The 18,869-nt window shown below is 40.4% G+C and overlaps 1 protein-coding gene across 1 annotated transcript in view; it reads right to left on the minus strand.

Moving 5' to 3' along the window:
• Positions 1-18,869, minus strand: part of si:ch211-186j3.6 (neural-cadherin) — a 204,064-nt gene that overhangs the window by 101,890 nt on the left and 83,305 nt on the right. The window contains exons 10-18 of the mRNA XM_068760999.1: positions 18,035-18,205; positions 17,075-17,247; positions 14,131-14,298; positions 12,124-12,373; positions 10,723-10,850; positions 10,431-10,617; positions 6,984-7,127; positions 2,219-2,339; positions 137-299 (exon numbers count right to left, since the gene is read on the minus strand). Of these exons, the coding sequence (XP_068617100.1) occupies positions 137-299; positions 2,219-2,339; positions 6,984-7,127; positions 10,431-10,617; positions 10,723-10,850; positions 12,124-12,373; positions 14,131-14,298; positions 17,075-17,247; positions 18,035-18,205 (1,505 nt within the window). The remainder of the gene's footprint in view (positions 1-136; positions 300-2,218; positions 2,340-6,983; positions 7,128-10,430; positions 10,618-10,722; positions 10,851-12,123; positions 12,374-14,130; positions 14,299-17,074; positions 17,248-18,034; positions 18,206-18,869) is intronic.

An 18,869-nucleotide genomic window follows, 5' to 3' on the forward strand; every position in this document is an offset into this window, starting at 1 on the left:
CGTAATTGGATTAACACCATCCACATGGGGATCTGGATCATCAATGTTGAAAATGGACAAACCTAAGACATGGTTTGAGGATGAAAAAGATTGTTGAAAAAGCGTATCTTCTATGTTCTGAGCCACTGAACCATACCTGTAACACAAACACTGGTGAGCCATCCAGCTCCTCTGTGACGCTGCCGTAGTATTCGTTGACCGTAAATACTGGAGCTTCGTCATTTTTGTTGACCAAGTTAACCGTTACTGCCGTGTAATCCTCCCACTTCCCATCTGAAGCCAGGACATGAAGCTTGTACCTTAAAAAAAAGTCAAAGTTTTAGTATGCCTCGATTAAATAGAACAAAAAATTCAGTGCTTTACATACATTATGTCATCACTCATTTTCTAGAATTGAATAATTTCGGAAAACCTCAAGTCATTGTCTAGAGATTTCCACACATACAAAAATACACATCTGCTGATGAGAAAAACATGCAAAAACATGAATTCTTCAATATCCTTTTACATACTACATCAAGTTACATTTGTTGTCCATTATTACCCCCAAAAATTATTTTCCATACAATCACCATTCATAGCCATTTTGATTTCATAATCCTTTTGCAAAGGATATATTCAATAAGAATATTTGTCAAATCATTTTAAATCCTCTTAAATCATCCATCATCAAAACAAATTGTATTTCAGTCTTCTTCCTGTATTTTTATTGCTGAATATTATATTTGCCAACCCAAAAAAATCACACTTATGAGCCTATTTCACAAGAACACGTGAAAATCATATGAGTGTGTGAAATAATTGTTTTGCTTTGTATCCAAGCACAATTCACTGGTGTGTAAGAAGGGTTTCATAACAGCATTTCAGTTTTGTACATGATAAGAACTACCGTATATGAGTGTGTGGGGGTCACTATACTATCTGCATGAGCTCCATATGTAGATGTGAGATGAAAGGTAGATGCATGTTTTGGCATTACCAATAAACTATTCAATTATTTATGTAACATTTTGGTTTTGGCTGCTATTTGCCATGAGTCGAAGTGGAAGGTCTATGACTTTGTGCTCATGAAAAAATATTTTGCCTTCAAATTGTGTTCCTTGTTAGTGAGCATTTGACCTTGATTAACAAAATCTATCCACCTGAGAGGTGCAACATATTAAGATACTGATTGAACAATATGATTATTGCTTCGTGGGGTCTTGGGATGGTCAATTCAATTATATTTCTATCGCGCCAGATCATAACAGAAAGTTATCTAGAGGCACTTCACAGGTGTAGCAGGGAAAGACAGAACCCAACTTGACCCACAAGAGCAAGCAATTTGGAGGCGGGGGCAAGGAAAAACTTCCCTTTAACAGGCAGAAACCTTGGATAGAACCTAAAGCTCATAGTGGGTAGCCATCTGTCTTGACCGGTTGAGTTAAGAAGGAGAGAGAGAGTGACACAGCAGTAGAAAGACAGAGAGACAATCACAGAGCCGGTTGGCAACCCTACATACTGCAGTCACTGTTGGTCCTCCGTAGCTGAAGAAGAATCAGGCATGCATTTCACGTCTTTCCACCCTGTTCTCCCTCGTCACTCATGAGCTTTTAAGGTCCTTGTGAGGTGTTAAAATAGACACCTCAGCTGTGTGTGTGTGTGTGAATGTGAGTGTGTTTGTGTCCGCCCGGCTCCGGTGCGCGCCCTGTGATTGTGTCCGTGGAGCAGATGTTTGTGTGGGTCTCTGTGCGGTGACTGATCGGTGCAGGTAGCAGCTAACAACAGCTCATCGCTGCTAAAAGATCACTGCCATACTCCACAACAGCAGTGAGCTGGATGCTGCAACCAATTGATGTCACACCCAGAATGCCTGGTGGCCCCCAAACAAAATTGATTTTATATCTTATAAGAAATAATTATATATTTTTGTCTATGTATTTATGTAGTAGAGGTATATTCTTGTATTTGTCAAAACAGTCAGGGATTACTTTAATGCTGATGGGATTACTTCTTTGAATTTGGCGTGTAGTCCAATAATGCACACTTAAAAGTGATGAATTTGTGGTCAGGCACAACCGGCACTTTGCAGCCATCAGCTACACGGTGCCAGTAGATGAAGCCGCTCGAACGACAAAACTATTTTCTCAACACTTCTACGCAAGTTTGTACTATGAATAAGGCATTGAACTACATTATAAAGCTATAGGTGTGACTCACAAAATTTTCTTGTTCCTACCTTTTGTTCTGTTCATAGTCCAGAGGCTGAGCAATAAAGATAGTGCCCACTTCTGGTTCCACATCAAACACCCCTCCTGTGTTCCCTGATGTGATCTGGTAGCGCAATTTAGCATTTCCACCTACAGAATAGGAGAAGACAGGTTGAATGCATGGCAGTGTATAAATGAAGCTTAGAATCCATCCAGCATCATCATTTAATTTAATTTAATTTAAAAGGACTGCTAGGCCTTGATGATGACAAAAACCTGTGTATTGAGTATCTTTACATTTAATTATAGATATACTGTTGTCAGGTTAAAATGGTCCTCTTTTTTCATATTCATCATCTTTATGTATTAAAATGTTTTTGCCAAAAGTAAGCCAAATTACGAAACATAAATAGTGAATTCCATCAAATATTTAATGCTGCATTGTTCCAGGTAATTTTTAATCTCATTGCTAATGCGTTCTCCCTCACATTAATCTCCAAAATCCTCTCCCCACCTCACTTAATAATCTCCTCTTTTTAAGATCTCCAAAACATTTCTAATAAAGTCCATCAGATGCTGATCAACAAAATATTTTTCTCATTGCAATTACCAGTAAAGCCAAGGTCTGCATCTTAATCAGTGGCGCATTTACCACCCGTCATGTTAATTCTAGAGGGAAAGACAACCTCTGAAGCCGAGATAAGATTCACATCTTATTAGTGAGATGAAAGCAAGGGAAGGAGAAAGGAGAATACAGCAATCCAGATTGTTTTGCACCGTCTGTCTTGGGCCAATTTAAATTACACTTTGGGGATATATGTAATTGTATCACTTCTTCTCTTTTGCCATTGTAGACTGTTTTTTTTTGTAATTGTCTCAATCGCTTAAGTATTTCAAAAACTGCTGAGACCCAAAGGACAAAATAAACAGCAGAAGGAGTAATGGGAATATAAGCAAACAAACAAATGGGCAGAAAAGTAATACTCTTTTCCCAACTTTACCAATTTCCAAACTCTTTTCATATACATTTAGGTTATGCACTCTACTGAAACTACAATGGAGAGAGGAAAAGACAGGAGGCGGACCTAGTAGTGGCGGGGAGATGAAGATGCTGAGGTTCTCCTTGGGACTGACCAGGTTGGACAGGATTAGAAATGAGACAATAAGAATCCGTAAATTGGGTTTTCAATGTTAATATGTTATATGTTTTCCTGACCTCATTCTGGATCCGATCCAGATGAAATTCGGTGGTAGGATAGAGGTCACCACCCTACATGACTGCGTCAAATTCCATAGACACCGATCAATAGTCAACCAAGATATTGAGGAACAAATGTGAAGTTCAGTTGACTGCAATGTTTCCGGAAATTTCAGTGATCAAGAATAAAGGATCTCATCTGGATCATCACCAACATTTCAGCAACTGTTCCTGGTGAGATTTCCAACATTTCCTGAATTTCATCAAGATCCATCTATAACCTTTTGAGTTATCTTGCTAACATAGAAACAGACAAATAAACCAACGCTGGTGAAAACATTACATCCTCAACGGAGGTAATTGGGCACAATGGTCTTGATGGGCTAGAGGAGCACCGTATCTGGGCTAGCATGGGTGAGAAGCAGGGTAGTCAGACAAGCACCCACCCACACCCACATCCACACTAGCAGCACGGCGGTGGAGTTTTCAGTTACCGGGTTCAAATCCTATCTTTGCTGAGTTTGTATGTTCTCCTCGTGTCTGCGTGGGGTTTTTCCATTTTCTTCCCACCTCCAAAAACTTGCAGTCCATAGTGAGTGTGTGTGTGAGTGGTTGATCGTCTCTGCGTGGCCCTGCGATGCATCCGGGGGGGTACCCTGTCTCTCGCCCATAGCGAGCTGGTATACTCTCCAGCAACTCCCGTGACCCGCAAAGCGGAAAAAGCGGTTGAGAATCAATGAAAGAATTTTTCGGACAATAATAAAACCCACAACCTTGTTGCTGTGAGGCAGCAGCACTAGCCGTTATGCCAGCATGCCTCCCTGATAGAAATGATTGGTTCTTTTCCATTTTTTAGAGGACTTCTGACAAACTGTCCATACTGCTGTGTGAGAAGCATTCCATTTCATTCAGCCTGCAAACGTGTCGTCCACTAAAAGGAGGATGGGAGAGAGGAGTTGGCAGGTGACAGGTAACATCTTCGGGAAGGGAATAATTGGGGTTGTCTACCGGACTGTCATAATGTTTGGTGAGCCGGTTTTATTCAAACACTTTAAAAATCCAAAAGAATAAACATCCAGCTGAATTCTTATGCCTTCTGTCGTCACCCATGAGCTCCAGCTACTTATAATAAGCCAATCATGCTTGAGAATTCTGGTGATCTGTAACTAATGGCACAATTCTGTTCCAGTTCTTCAGCTTCTAGATACCTTTGGCTGTTAAAGCCTGACTCTGTGAGGCACTCCTCAGACTAATAATAATGGTGTTGTCTGATAATGGTGAGCTGATATTTGCCACTGGCCGTGACAGCTTCGTGTCTCAGCATGTTCCACCACCGACATTGAATCTCCGTATTTCATGATAACGGCTTTGACTCTTAATTGGTGTTTAATTAAAAGAAAGTCGGCAAGAAAGGTCAGCGAGATCAGTAAAGGGTGTTAAACAATTGCAAATGGATACCTGATATCAGAAAGTTTGATCGCAGCTGTGTTATGTCTATCTGTTGAGACAAGCTGTCTTTCACCTTTAACCTGTTTGATAAGCTTCAAATGAACGAAGACTGGTTGCCAGATTACAAAAATGGTGTTTCTGAAAGCTGTCAATCAAAGTATCATGTGGAACAAGGAAGATCACTTGACTCTGTTTTAAGCACACTGTGGTTTGGTTCAAGTTTGTATGGAAGTAAAAGAACTGATCACAGAAGTGTATGGTGCCATATAGTGGTTCATTTTGTGGTTTGCTTTGTATATTAGTTGATAATTTATGTATTGATTAATGGTTTTATTTTTATTTTTTTATTTTTTTACCACAAAGCACAATTATAAGTGACAATTAAATTAATGGCACGTTATATGTGTCAATCTACAATCTGATCAATTTTTGGGATTCTTTAGGAGATTTTGAGGGCTTAAATTTAGATCATATGATTTTAGACTTTGTATTGGTCCACAGAAATGGTGGCACAGTAAGATAATACACACCCTTCTCATTGCGGTAGCTCTCAGGTGGAAGCATAACATCATCTCCAACTGGACGTCTAGTATGCTCCTGTGCATATCAGTAGCAGTTGGATATACTGTATATAATTATGACAATTACCTCCGCCAAGGAGGTTATGTTTTTGCCGGCATTTATCTGTCTTTTCTGTCTGTTTGACTTTTAACAAAATACCTCAAAAAGTTACAGATGGATCTTGATGAAGTTTAAGGAAATGCTGGACATGTTACCAGGAACAAATGATAACATTTTGGTGATGATCCAAAAGAGATCCTGGGTTCTGTATCAGTTAGAATATTTCATTAACATTGCAGTTAATGAACCTTCAAAATTGTTCCTTTGTATCTTGGTTACCGGTAATTATTTATTCACCGATATTTATGGAATTTGACACAATCGTGTAGGGTTGGGCCCTCTATCTTTCCACTGAATTTCATCTGGATCAGTTCCGAATTATGGATATTATCACAATTTTTCCAAAAAAATGGGGGTACTCTTGCGTTTTAGACTGCTGTCCGGATTTGTTATGTTTTTACGCCGTTTTTCTGTCTTTCTGTTAGCAGGATTACGGAAAAACTGCTGGTGTGGCAGGATGAGGAACGACTCAGAGACGAAGGTGGATTAGCTCTTTACTCTTCAGATCCCAACGACAGACTAGATGCAAACTCAGCGCCAAAACATTATTAGCGCAAAACCACGCCCATTACCCATAAACCTCTTGGGTGAGAGACCTATTCTAAGTGGTCACCACACAGGATGGATATTGCTGAAAAATAAGATGGGTCTTGGTCGAACTAGGATACCTTTAAATACCATTACATTTTGAGAGCTATCTGGATACTAGTCTGGATACCAAAAGAAATCTGGATTTTCCCATTTACTTATAATGGAGGCTTTAAGAAGTAAAAACTATTTTTTTTATCATATCTAAAATATATATTCAAATCACAGTAATTAAGGGATCTGATCCAGAATAAGGTCACGAAATACCCATATGTGTATTTTTACCCATACAAATACCCATCAACTCTGATTCACTTTTACGTTTCATGGTTGGTGTATAAAAATACCAAGAACAATTTACAACCTTTTGATGATGATCCGGATCACCATGTGGAGGGTATAAATCTAATAATGATTGGAATGAGCTGCTTGGGGGAGGTTTGCGCTCTTCTCGTTCATTATTGACTCAACCGCTTGGTCAGTTGGAATGTCACCATTTTCCCACAAATGACATAAATCGAGCAACAATAGTCCCGTCAGCCTCTCTTTAACAACTAAGGGGGTGCCACGACTAAATAGTAAGAAATGTAAAAAGAAAGAAGCCAAAGAAAACAGTTTGAAGCACAAACTGGGGGGAAATAGATACTGAAAAGCTAGAGAGTTGCTTTCTAAATAAATATATTTTATTTTATTTTTATTTATTTTGTCAAGAGGCAAAGTGAAAAGTAACAGTTTTCCTTGAGAGAGGGGAAAAGAGAAATGCTCAATAATGGATTCAGTGACCCCCCCACCATTGAACCTACACCTTTTATTCTAGTTCCACGCCACCCTGTTCCACAGAACACACGTTCACATATTATTTTAACAAAACCACCTACCTTCATCCCCATCATTAGCACTGACAGTGACTATTGTAATGCCAACATCGGCATCCTCGACCACGTCGACTTCATAGGATGCCTGTGCAAACATTGGCTTGTTGTCATTGACATCGCTGATAAAAACCCGAACATATGCTGTGTCTGAAATCAAAAATAGATAAGGAAGAGAAAGTGAGTGTTTCCGAGAGAAACAGGAGGAAGGCGAATGAGAACATCACATTGTTCACCTGTTTGCGTCCACATTTTCAACCATCATACATTGCGAGTCTGCAAGATTTATCTCTGTTTAACCACTAGATCCAGGTGTTTCTTTTTTTTTTTACTTCAGCAAACCACTTCAGGCTGAAGCGAAGAACAAAGCACCCTCAGTGTATAGCAAGAGAAAGACAGGGATGAAAGGGATGAAAGAAGAAGAAAAGTAGGTGGAAGAAAGCATCCTCTCATCCTACGTTTCATCTGCCAGCGTGCCACATTCATCCGCGTTCTGACTCTTCTTGAGTAGATGCAAATCAAACGTCCAATTCCACACAGCAGTCTGCGAGGTGGACAGGGAGCTTATTTACTGCGTCTGGAGGGGATGTTCAGGAATGAGGGTTAATTCTGTGGCTAAACTTTGCTACATCTATTCTCAGCCATCTGCTGCTCATTGAGAGGGATTGCCTAAAAATACAGGTTGTACTTTCTTCAACTCCACCTTTTAATTTCAAGAAGGTAATACGTTATGGTCAGGGAAAAGACATTGGCAGGAAGAATGATGACAGGATGAAGAAGAGCGAGAAACACATTGGAAGCAAGGAACAGAAAACGTGAGGGAAACATCTGGAATGATGGGCTCACCATTCATGCTGTGCATGCTACAAGTAAATATCAAGACTACTTATTGACGGGCACATTTGATTGGTTCACTCTCCTCAGATTTATGACCCATCACCTCTCAGTATTTACATTTTCTTTTATCTCTCCTTTTTATTTAAATCACATTACACGACACTCAGTATGCTTCAGACTTGTTTGTTATAAATGTTTTCTATTTCTATTTCTGCCTGTTTTGTTTACACTTTGTGGATCTAAACACTTAATAAATGGAATGTGTGCTGCAAATACATTTTCTATTGGGATTATTTCTTCATCTTGTTTGCTGGTTCTGTGAATGCAAGAGTTTATGTTAAGCAGGATTATTTATTATATTACAAATAATTTAAATAAGCAGCATTGATCACCAACCAAGTCATCATGTCTGCAGCTTGGCATTGTAATAACATGCAGAGATTTTCATGCAGGCTTCAGCAAACTCTGTTTTACAGTTTGTAATAAATGTAAGGCCTTGGCAGTAGCCTCAGAGTATGTGGAGGGAATTGTTTAAAAAACTAAACTAAAATCTCTTTGCATTATTTTAGCTTGGGTTCACCAGGAGGTGAAATCAGATATGCTGGTAATTGATGCAGCGGCTCAGTCCAGCCAGCGATTTAAATTATCCTGCGAAGATCTTTTCACTGAAATCCTTTAATAACCAAATCTAATCAAGCATGGAGACAAGCGCTGTAGAGCATCTGTAAGAAACTGAGTGCATGAAGAAACTACCGCTGTTGATTTAGAGACTGTAATGACGAGCGATTACACCTTTGCATGTTTGCTTGTGTGCAATAAAATCACTGATACAACTGGAATATTTCCACTCAATAGTTAAGACATATAGTCATACTGTACCACAGTTCCTCTCTCATTGATGAAATCTGCCTCTTTTCAATGGCCAATAACTCCAGAACGGAAAACGGGAGGAACACGCTTTGTTTTTCTGATGAAAGATGAGTGTTTAATATTTTATGGGGTATGTTTGGTGTCTGCATAGTCATAGTACATAATATTTTGTGGGTCTTGAAATATAGGGCAAAATGAGTAAAAACCGCCGGTACTCAGCGAACGTCAGCGCTGCCAACGGCTGGTACTGAATGAATTAATAAACTATCTGTATTTGGGAAGTTCCTGGCTCAGATTTCCCTTCTTAAAGTCACTAAGCACAATAACAAGAGAATCAGGGAAAGTCCGCTCGACATATAAAATAGTTTCCGTGAGCGCACGCTGGGGCTCGTGCACGTCGGTGGGATGTAAATAGCTGCCAGGATGAATTAAGCGAACTGAGCGCATGATAGCACCAGGGCAACCGTAAGCGCCATCCTGGAACTACTTAGAAGCTCCAAGATGGCGTGTTTAATGGCAGGAAAATGTCAAAATGTGCCATTTTTAACAAAACCAAAAAGACATATGCATCCAAATCTATGAAAATTTGCTTTCATCCCAGACTTATACTTCCACAATATGTTAATCGTCTCATTTTGCTACATCAACCCCCCCCACAAAAAAACAACAACCCAACAACAACAACAACAACAACAACAACAAAAGAAAACAGACAAATATCATAATAGATTTGGAGGCATAATTCTTTTTAAGTATCTGTTAATTTTAATTCAATGATAAAAATAAAAAATAGCTCCCACAGTTTCTCTGTCTCTGAGTCTCTCTTCTGCTAATATTTAACATATCATAAACAAACCTGGAAAGAGGATCCATTATTAATCCATGATTATATATTTTAACATGTCTGTCTTGCTGCTTTTAACACCTCTTTCCATCCATCCATCTGCCTCAACATCTGTGTATTTCTTGTGGTGTCTCTGTTCTACCATGAATGCATTTCAACTGGCCGTGAATGAGAGAGAAAAGGGATGTTGTCGGAAGAGTGGCAAGAGAGGCAGACAGAGAGAAGGCCTTCAGTCGGAAAGGATGAGCAGATGTGGAATAGAAACATCAAGAGGAAAACAGAATTTATTGCTGCCTTCAATAAAGGTTTGGGGCCTTAAATACCGAGCAGCTATTACAGCTCTCTAGCCATTTACGCTCATCTCCGTCTTCATTCTAATGGAAACCACATGAATTGCATGCAAATCTGACATCAGCGGACCACGAACCAGTTCTGTTATCAGACGATCTGTATTTTTACATGAAAGATAATTCAATATTCAGTGTTAGTAGCTCTTGTTTGAAATGTGCAGATCATATCTCAGAAGCTAAAACTGGTGCAGGTAAAAGGTCTGAAGACCTTTTATTGTTCTCTAAAAATGTCTGCAGCTGCATTGTGAGTGGTGATCAGGAATAGAAACTGCTATAAGTCCTCTGCCATCCCCTTTCTCTTTCTGACTGGCGAATGCAAACTACGTTTAGGGTTAGGGTTATTCTAACAGCCTAGTTCACGGTAACAGAGCCATAAATAAACATTTTACCACTTCGGTTAAGAAACATTCCTGAACTCAACGCCATTCAACAACTGATTGATTACAACCTAACATCAGGCACTGTTGTTTACTCAAGATGTACAGTGGCATTACTCAGGAAACTGAAAAGCACCAAAACAGAGTCTATCGTCAGGCTTTCAGACTTGCTTACCAGAGTTGGGCTGTCCATGTTTGCCAGGCCGTGCTGACTCCCAGCCATCCACAGACTGAACCTCCAACAGGTAGGAGCTTTTGGTCTCACGGTCAAACACAGACTGTGAGTAGATGAATCCCAGATCCTGGTCTATACGGAAGTAGTGGTGGTCACCACTCCGATCCTCTAACAGGGAATATGAGATCTGTGTGTTGATGAGAAAACCCATATCTGATGATCACAATCTGAGGTTGGTGGTTCTAGCTCAGGCAGAAAACAATACAGCTGTCTTTATCACATATGAGCTCACCTTGCCATTAAGACCCAAGTCAAGGTCATTGGCTGAAACCTGGAAAACCAACGTTCCTGATTCTGCCCCCTCGGTGACTGAGGCCTCGTAGATGGAGGAAGTGAAAAATGGAACATTATCATTTACATCTGGAGGCAGAAAAAGGGAAGAAATTGAAATTTTGCTTTATGATAGATCAAACAAAACAAAATCACTGACTGATAGATTGGATAGAAACAATTTCACTAATTTAAGGCCTCACATCCATCGTCCAGCATTATTCAGCTGCTCAACAAGCTGTCAATTATTTTACCTGAATTTTGAATAACACTTAAATCTATACTAAGGACCACTGATTCTATTTTATTATTATTTTATTATGCTGTCTGTGTTTAACAGTTTGTCAGTATTATTGTATAATAATATATATTATATAGTAAATATATGATTATATTTCTGAAGTTCAACAGCAACACTAATCGGTCTGTCGAGAGACATTCCATCTTATTTTCAAGGGAGCTCTAACGATAAACAATTTGTTTGTTTTTTTATTTGTTGCTGTGAGGCCACTTCCATTGCTCCACAATGCTGCCCAGGTGAGATTCAGTTTTTGTATTATATTAGTATATCTGATAAACGTATTTTCCAGCAGTTTAGCAGTACCTTCATGTGTTCGAAGATGTCTTTCCCATTGTCTGTAGTTCTCCAACATTGTTGAAATTATTTATTTGCTGTATTAACATTTTGAACTCTAAAACATACTAGGTTTGGGTAAAGGTTGATAAAATAAAGATTGACCTTAGATCCCAGTAGGTTAAATTCAGATGTCCAATACTTTTATTTTGTAAGAAAATGGTATTGGTTGGTATTATTTTGCTCTGTGATAAATGTGTTTGTTGTAAATTACTCATGCATAGAAGTCATGTCAAGACAAGACACGTGAATGTTCTCGACTTGATAAAGACCATTCAGCCTGTCACTAAACATGGTGCCTGATGCTGTTCTTGTGAAATCCATTAAGTTTTAATTTATTTAGTCTTTTCTATTCTTCCATTACCTTTTTCAGCCATCCCAAAAAATAAAATAAAATCATCAATGCTCTAGGTACCTTAAATAGCTCTTGTCTGTGCAACTGTGGGGTATAAATCTTTAAATTTCCTCACCAAACTTAATGTATCTTCTCCCACAATGCTATGTGACACACATAGCATTGTGGGAGAAGACACATTTGTTATTTATTACACACTAGTAATATTTCTTTTGCTACAGAATGGACTTCAAAACAATAATGGTGGACGACAATGGTATTAAAAGACAAGATAAAGAGGAGGAATTAAAATATACTGTGCTTGATAGAAAATAATTTGGTATTCAGCAATTATAGAAAAGAACAACAAATAAACAAACAAAAAATTGCCTTACCTGTGACATTGACATAGACCATGGTGAAGGCTGCCAGTGGTACTGCAGCAACATTCTGAGCCCGAACCCGGAGCAAAAAGTTCCTAGTGGTCTCGTAGTCTAAAGGTTCTGCAACCAGGATGGAGGCAGAACCATCCTCTCGGTTTGGGGTCAAGTAGAAACGCCCTGGCATGTTGGTTTCTGGGACCATGCCATCCTCTAAGTTGTAAGTCACCCTGGAATCCCCAAGAGGGGATGTGGCTTTGATGTTCTGTTTGGAACAGAGAATTATTGAAACATTATTCCGATATTTCACTCATTTTATCCTGCAGACATTCATTGGTCTTCAGTCACTATCGGTCCAAGTCACCTGATAGTGACACATTGTCGATCAAGGCAGGTAAAGTAAAGGCCTATTAATTCTCAGTATTATTTGGACAGCCCTGCCAGAGTCTAACATGCGCCTGGACAGGTTTGACTTGCTGCCGACCAAGCTCTGACTTCGATTGTACTTGTTCTAGGTGCATGTTGCGGGTGCAGGTTGGACTCCGCCAGGGCTGCCCTTTGTCACCCATTCTGTTTGTAACCTTTATGGACAGAACTTCTAGGTGCAGCCAGGGCTTTGAGGTGGTTCGGTTTGGTAACCTCAGGATTGGGTCGCTGCATTTTGCGGATGATCTTGTTGGCTACATCAGGGTGCGCCCTCCACTGGATCGGTTTGAAGCGACCGGGATGAGAACCAGCACCTCTAAATCCGAGGCCATGATTCTCAGCCGGAAAAGGGTGGAGAGCAACCTCCAGGTCGGGGAGGAGATCCTGCCCCAAGTGGAGGAGTTCAAGTACCTCGGGGTCTCGTTCATGAGTGCGGGAAGGATGGAGCGGGAGTTCGACAGGCGGATCGGCGCAGCATCTGCAGTAACTTTGGGTAGTGACCGAAAGAAGAAGATTGCGGGTACAAGCGGCTGAAATGAGCTTCCTCCGTAGGGTGGCTGGGCTCTCCCTTAGAGATAGGGTGAGAAGCTCGGTCATCCGGGAGGAGCTCAGAATAGAGCCGCTGCTCCTCCGCGTTGAGAGGAGCCAGATGAGGTGGCTTGGGCATCTATTCAGGATGCCTCCTGAACGCCTCCCTGGTGAGGTTTTCAGGGCACGTCCCACCCGGAGGAGACCATGGGGAAGACCCAGGACACGCTGGAGAGACGTAGTCTCTCGGCTGGCCTTGGAACGCCTCGTGATCCCCCGGAAGAGCTAGAAGAAGTGGCCGGGGTGGGAAGTCTGGGATTCCCTGCTTGGGCTGTTGCCCCCACGTCCCGGCCCTAGATAAGCGGTTGGAGGATGGATGGATGAAATTCTTTACTTCAGATTCACTTTGGGCTTGTCCCGTGAGAGGTCGCCACAGCAAATCAACTTTCTCCACTTCACCCTGTCCTTTGCATCATCCTCCCCAACACCAGCCACTCTCATGTCCTCCCTCGCTACGTCCATGTATCTTCTACTGGGTCGACCTCTAGCCTCGTTCCCTGGCAATTCCACCCTCAGCATCCTTCTTCGTCTCTGTCTTCAACTCATAGTAATCCAATTTCCCGCAGCGTCCTGTAGGTTAGCAATGCTGCTGGCGGTCGTTGTTAACCCGGGCGTCGACCGATCCGGTACGTATTTCGACTAATAATCCAAATCGACTGAATGAAAATATGCATAGTGTTGGACAGTAGGTTGAGCGTATTTAGTTGTAAAGTCAAGAAGTGGTCAGACGTGTTTGAGTCATTTTGGCTTTAGCACCTGACTAATTGTTTTTTCAGGAATAGCTAACATGTCTTATTATATTTAAGGATTTTGCTAAAGAGCACCTCCATGATGTAACTGAAGAAATTACTAGCATTGGTTTTTTTGTTTTGTTTTCTAGCCTAAACTATTCGCGTTGGTCTAAGAAATAAACTTGGCAACACTTCTATCTTGCTTTAGCAGGCCCCAACCATCTTGTTCCAACATGTTTCATCTCAACCCAAATGCAACACCTCCTCCCCAACATACCACAATTGGTGTATCTCGGACAGTGTTTTCTGGTATGACCACACTGTAGCTGTCTTTCTCCCACTGTGGAGGCTGGTTCTTCACGTTGGTGATGGTGACGGACAGCTCCACTGATCTGCTCCTGTTGCCCCCGTCTTTAGCCACTATTTCCCTGGTGATGTAAGTTCTCTGTGGCAGAGAGGAGAAGCAACGTCATTCTATGGTGGGCTCTAATATTGCAACTTAGGCTGAGACAGTGAGCAATTGTAAACCTAATAGCTGATAAACATTTTGAAACTCAAGTAATCCACATTTCTGTGCACAGCATACTGACTGTAGGCTGCATTTAGGTAAACAAAAACACCAAGAGATAATAGCATTGATTGTGCAGAATTTTGTAGCCTTAGTAGGAGTATTTACCCTCAGTCAGCACGGCAATTAGGGGATATGCTCTTTTTTAGTAACCAAGAAAAACCCTTTACTCTGTCAGTTAATTGGCAAATGTTAGAGAACAAAAACAAACAGTTTTTGACACAAGTTCACTCCAGTTTTCTTCATTGCCTTCTGCTTTGTGCAACATCTGAGGAAGGTTATTTGCACATCCTGCTTTTTTAAAGGTGTTTTTCAGATGGGGAAATTCTTTTCATGCAGCCAGTTTTGTCATGACTGGTGCCATAAAAAAAACCTTTTAAGATGTTTTGTAGTTTTTTTTATATTGAATCTTTTCTCTTTGCAATTAAGATAGCCAAGATTTCTGGCAAAGGCTATATGAGTGTAGGTAGCACCTCCCTTATATTATACTTTATTCAATTGTACTAATTAGATGAAAAGTATGGATATATTTTAGTGAACCTTTCTTTCAGGCAAAAATAATGGCACAGAGCCAGGTGGGCGTGTAGGATGCGAGTTTCATAGGATATAGACATAGCATTTGCCGCAACAATGGTGTTGTGATGCTGCTTTTTGTGGCACTCGTCTGACGCAGATACCTGCTTTACTCAGAGTATGTGGCAGTTCCCTTTATGTGTTTCCTCCAACATAATGTTTCCCTACTGGTACTGAAACAAGAGGTTTGAGGCAATGAAGTGAGGAAAATATCAACATGGTTATTTCTCCTGATGCCAAAGAAAAGGCTCCCTTGAAGACATTATCACACATTCAGACTGACCGTCTACCACTGTCCACATGCCCACTCACTGTGAGCAATAAGCTGTGTGAGAATAAATATACGTGCTTTTCAGGTCATGTACCGGGAGAAGTATGTGAAAGTAATGAACATGTTAATTTTATTGGGCCCTGCCTGTGTTAGATTTCTCCTATTTCCTCGGTTCTTTTATTATATCTCGTGTTGGATGTGTTTATTCAATAATGAGTCAGGATTTATAAAACAAATCAAGTTTACTGAAGGTTTTCAGTAATTACAAAGCTGGTAAGGAAATACAGCGCTGGACTCTTCAACAGACGCGGGAGCGGGACTCTGTAGAAGAGTCCCGAATGTTCCACGGCAGTGATCTTTATAGTGGGTGTGAAACACCCTCCTCCCAGGGGGTGCTTACACCAGGCGTGGGCAAACCTTTTGACTCGCGGGCCACAATGGGTTCTAAAATTTGACAGAGGGGCCGGGCCAGGAACAGATGTATGGAGTGTTTGTGTGAACGAATATTAATGACATGTAAAAGTCATTACATGAAAGGATTTGGCCTTTTACAGGTAACTGTAAAATGGAATTTCGTTGTGTTTGCAGTGTAAAAAGTGTAAAAAGTGTAAAACATATAATGACAATAAAAAGGTAATCTTAAAAAGGTAAAATGAATGAGGTTTAGTTATAATAAAATGTTATGATATAATTTGGACAGGTTCGGCGGGCCAGATTAAAAAGCTCAAGGGGCCGCATATGGCCCCCGGGCCGTAGTTTGCCCATGCCTGGCTTACACCCTCCTCCTGGGATGGGCCTTTAGGGCTCTGACTTCCCACCATGTATCAGTTACAATGTGTGATACTTTATATGCGATTAATTTATGTGTGTGATTACCACAAAGTAAGTAGAGATAAAGAAACTAAGAGTGTTTGTGCAACCTGTGTATTGTGAGCGTGCTGCATAACTCAAATATCTAACACCTGCTAATGTGTTTATGGGAACATACCTATGCATGCATCTACACACACATATAAGCATCTTCCATCCTTCCATCTTCAATCGCTTTATCCGGGGCCGGGTCGCGGGGGCAGCAGCCTCAGCAGGGAATGCATGTGTGTATATGTACACACATGAATATATGCATAGGGTCCCCAGAGCATGTGGAGCCGCCATGATTGGCGCACCTGGAGCAATTAGGAGGTCTGTGCCTTGCTCAAGGGCACCTCATCAGTTTTCTGAGGGTAAAGCTGGCCCCTCTCCAGCAACCAGCACACGTTCCTCATTTCGTCTGGGCTGAGACTTGAACTGGTGGAATTCTCCACCAGCCCAAGGCCCAACCCAGTGAGCCACTGTCGTCCCACTCGGTGTAATAGGGGTGTAAGAACACTTTGTTTTCTTAATTTGAGCAGCACCCGCTCCCACTTTTGTTAACGTTGAGTCATTTTTGTGGTTAATTATTGATAGAATTGTCATTAATAAATAATCTTACACAGCCAACTACAACTGAATTTATGTTCGCCTCCTTCCACCCCTTTACGAGTTAAGGGTACATGACATGTTGATTAAATACCCATCGTCTATCAGACATTTCAGCAACTACTTTTCCTCAACAGAGTCTTAAATCATCTTGGCCTCACATTTAATGAGGCTTTAGTTGAACTATAAAGTTAATTGGTATCATCTCATTAGGTTTTGTGTGAAATTGCCAAATTAGACAATTTTTTTGTCAATAAAGCAGATTTGCTGTATTGAAAATACAGGAAAAGGTCTAACAAACAAGTGTGACAAGATTTTGAAATAGAAGGCTGTGTTGATGCATGTGCTGACCTGAGAAATGGGCTCACTGACATACACCCATCCTGTCAGGGGGTTGACCATGAGGTACTCTGGCTGTTCACTGGACATAGAGTATGTGATCGCTGCATTGGTGCCAAAATCATCATCATGGGCTGCAACCCGCAAGAAACTCGTCCCGATCATTGTGTCTTCACGGAGAAAATCTTTAGAAAAAAGAAGAACGAGTTCATCTGTGTGGTTCTGTGAGGCCTCTATGTACCGGGACTTCCAGTCTCCCATACTCATCAGTGGGAATCACTGAGATCAAACATTTGTGATGTGAAGAAAGCACAAGTCAATTCAGAAAGGTTTTCCATACTTTGACACATGCAGCACATAAAAAATATATGCTGTAAACAAAGTAAAGAATGCTAATTAACACAAGAACCAGTTTGAGAGCCATATTTGACTTAAAGAAATACAGAGTACCCAAAATATAATCAGAGTAAACTTTGTATTGAAAACATAGTCTTGCCCACTGCCAATTATGTCACACTGAAAGAGGTTTAACCAAAGCAAAGCTACCATAGGGAGGAGAAAAGAAGTCCATTCTAAGTTAGCGGCAATTTAAATTATTTTTATAAAATACTAAAAAACTAGAAAACAATCAGTTCTCTTAGTTCCCTTATAGATTGGCCCTTATATTATGACTCTATGATTGTGAAAATATATCACCAGAATTAATAATTGTATTAATGCCAATAAATTATTCTGTGGCACAAGCCTTTATAACCCAGTGCTTTATGTGGAATTAGTAAACACCTTCTAAATTTAAACGAAACAAAATCAACCCTCATGACTCGTTTTTTCATTTGGAGTTTCTTCCTCACTACATGTAAAAATAATCTAAAAGTATAATCTAAATCCAATAGGCCCACATTCCATTACATGTCATAGACTGAAAGAAAACAAAACAGAAGTAAAAGGTACAGTCAACAATGATCAACTTACACTCATATCGGATGTTCTCAAATTTGGGACTGTTATCGTTCTGATCCAGGATCAGGATGTTGATCTGGCAAATGCCAATCAACGGGTCAGCTGCCTGGTCAGTGGCAGTCACCGTCACCGCATACTCCCTTTGCCGTTCACGGTCAAATTTTCTGGCTGTCACGATTGTTCCTGGAGACAGAGATAACGAAGTCCATCAGACGACTTCGTTGAGCCAAATCCCGCTCACTGAAATGACTTCCTCTGTTTGCTTTGCAAGTAAACTTTAAAGACAGCAGAGCTGAAGAGGAGAGGAGATGAGAGTTGTTCAGGTGCAGATGGCATCATATTCAAAGAGACTCATTCATATTATAACTTTTATTAATATTTATTTTAATGATGTATTAATCAACTGACATCTGTATGTAGGCCACATAATGAATTCAAAAATACTTCGAGACAACACTGCGATTGATACTTCTTAACAAACAGATGGTTGAACGCTGTGAGTCTAGACTCTAGGAGTATGTTCCAAATTTATTTGGCTTCTTCTATATCATGATAACTATAAGTAAGAAAAGATTGGCTGAATTCCAAATGTTGTTGCTTTTTTAGAATTAAGCAAAAATCTTTCCTCAAAGTTTCCACCTTGAACTTCCAGAGATCTACAACTTTCTCAGCCCAACAATATGTGAGAGCACACTTCATAAGTACATAAAAAGAAAAGTCATCTTTTATCTGTCCAAGGCTGCTTGATTCTCTTTAAAGTGAAACAACAATCGACTAGGCTTTGAATTTTGATCCTTTATCTTCACTGCATAATTAACCTCATTTTCTAAAGATCAACCATGTTTGT

This window comes from Brachionichthys hirsutus, chromosome 1, assembly GCF_040956055.1.
Source record: "Brachionichthys hirsutus isolate HB-005 chromosome 1, CSIRO-AGI_Bhir_v1, whole genome shotgun sequence".
NCBI lineage: Eukaryota > Metazoa > Chordata > Actinopteri > Lophiiformes > Brachionichthyidae > Brachionichthys > Brachionichthys hirsutus.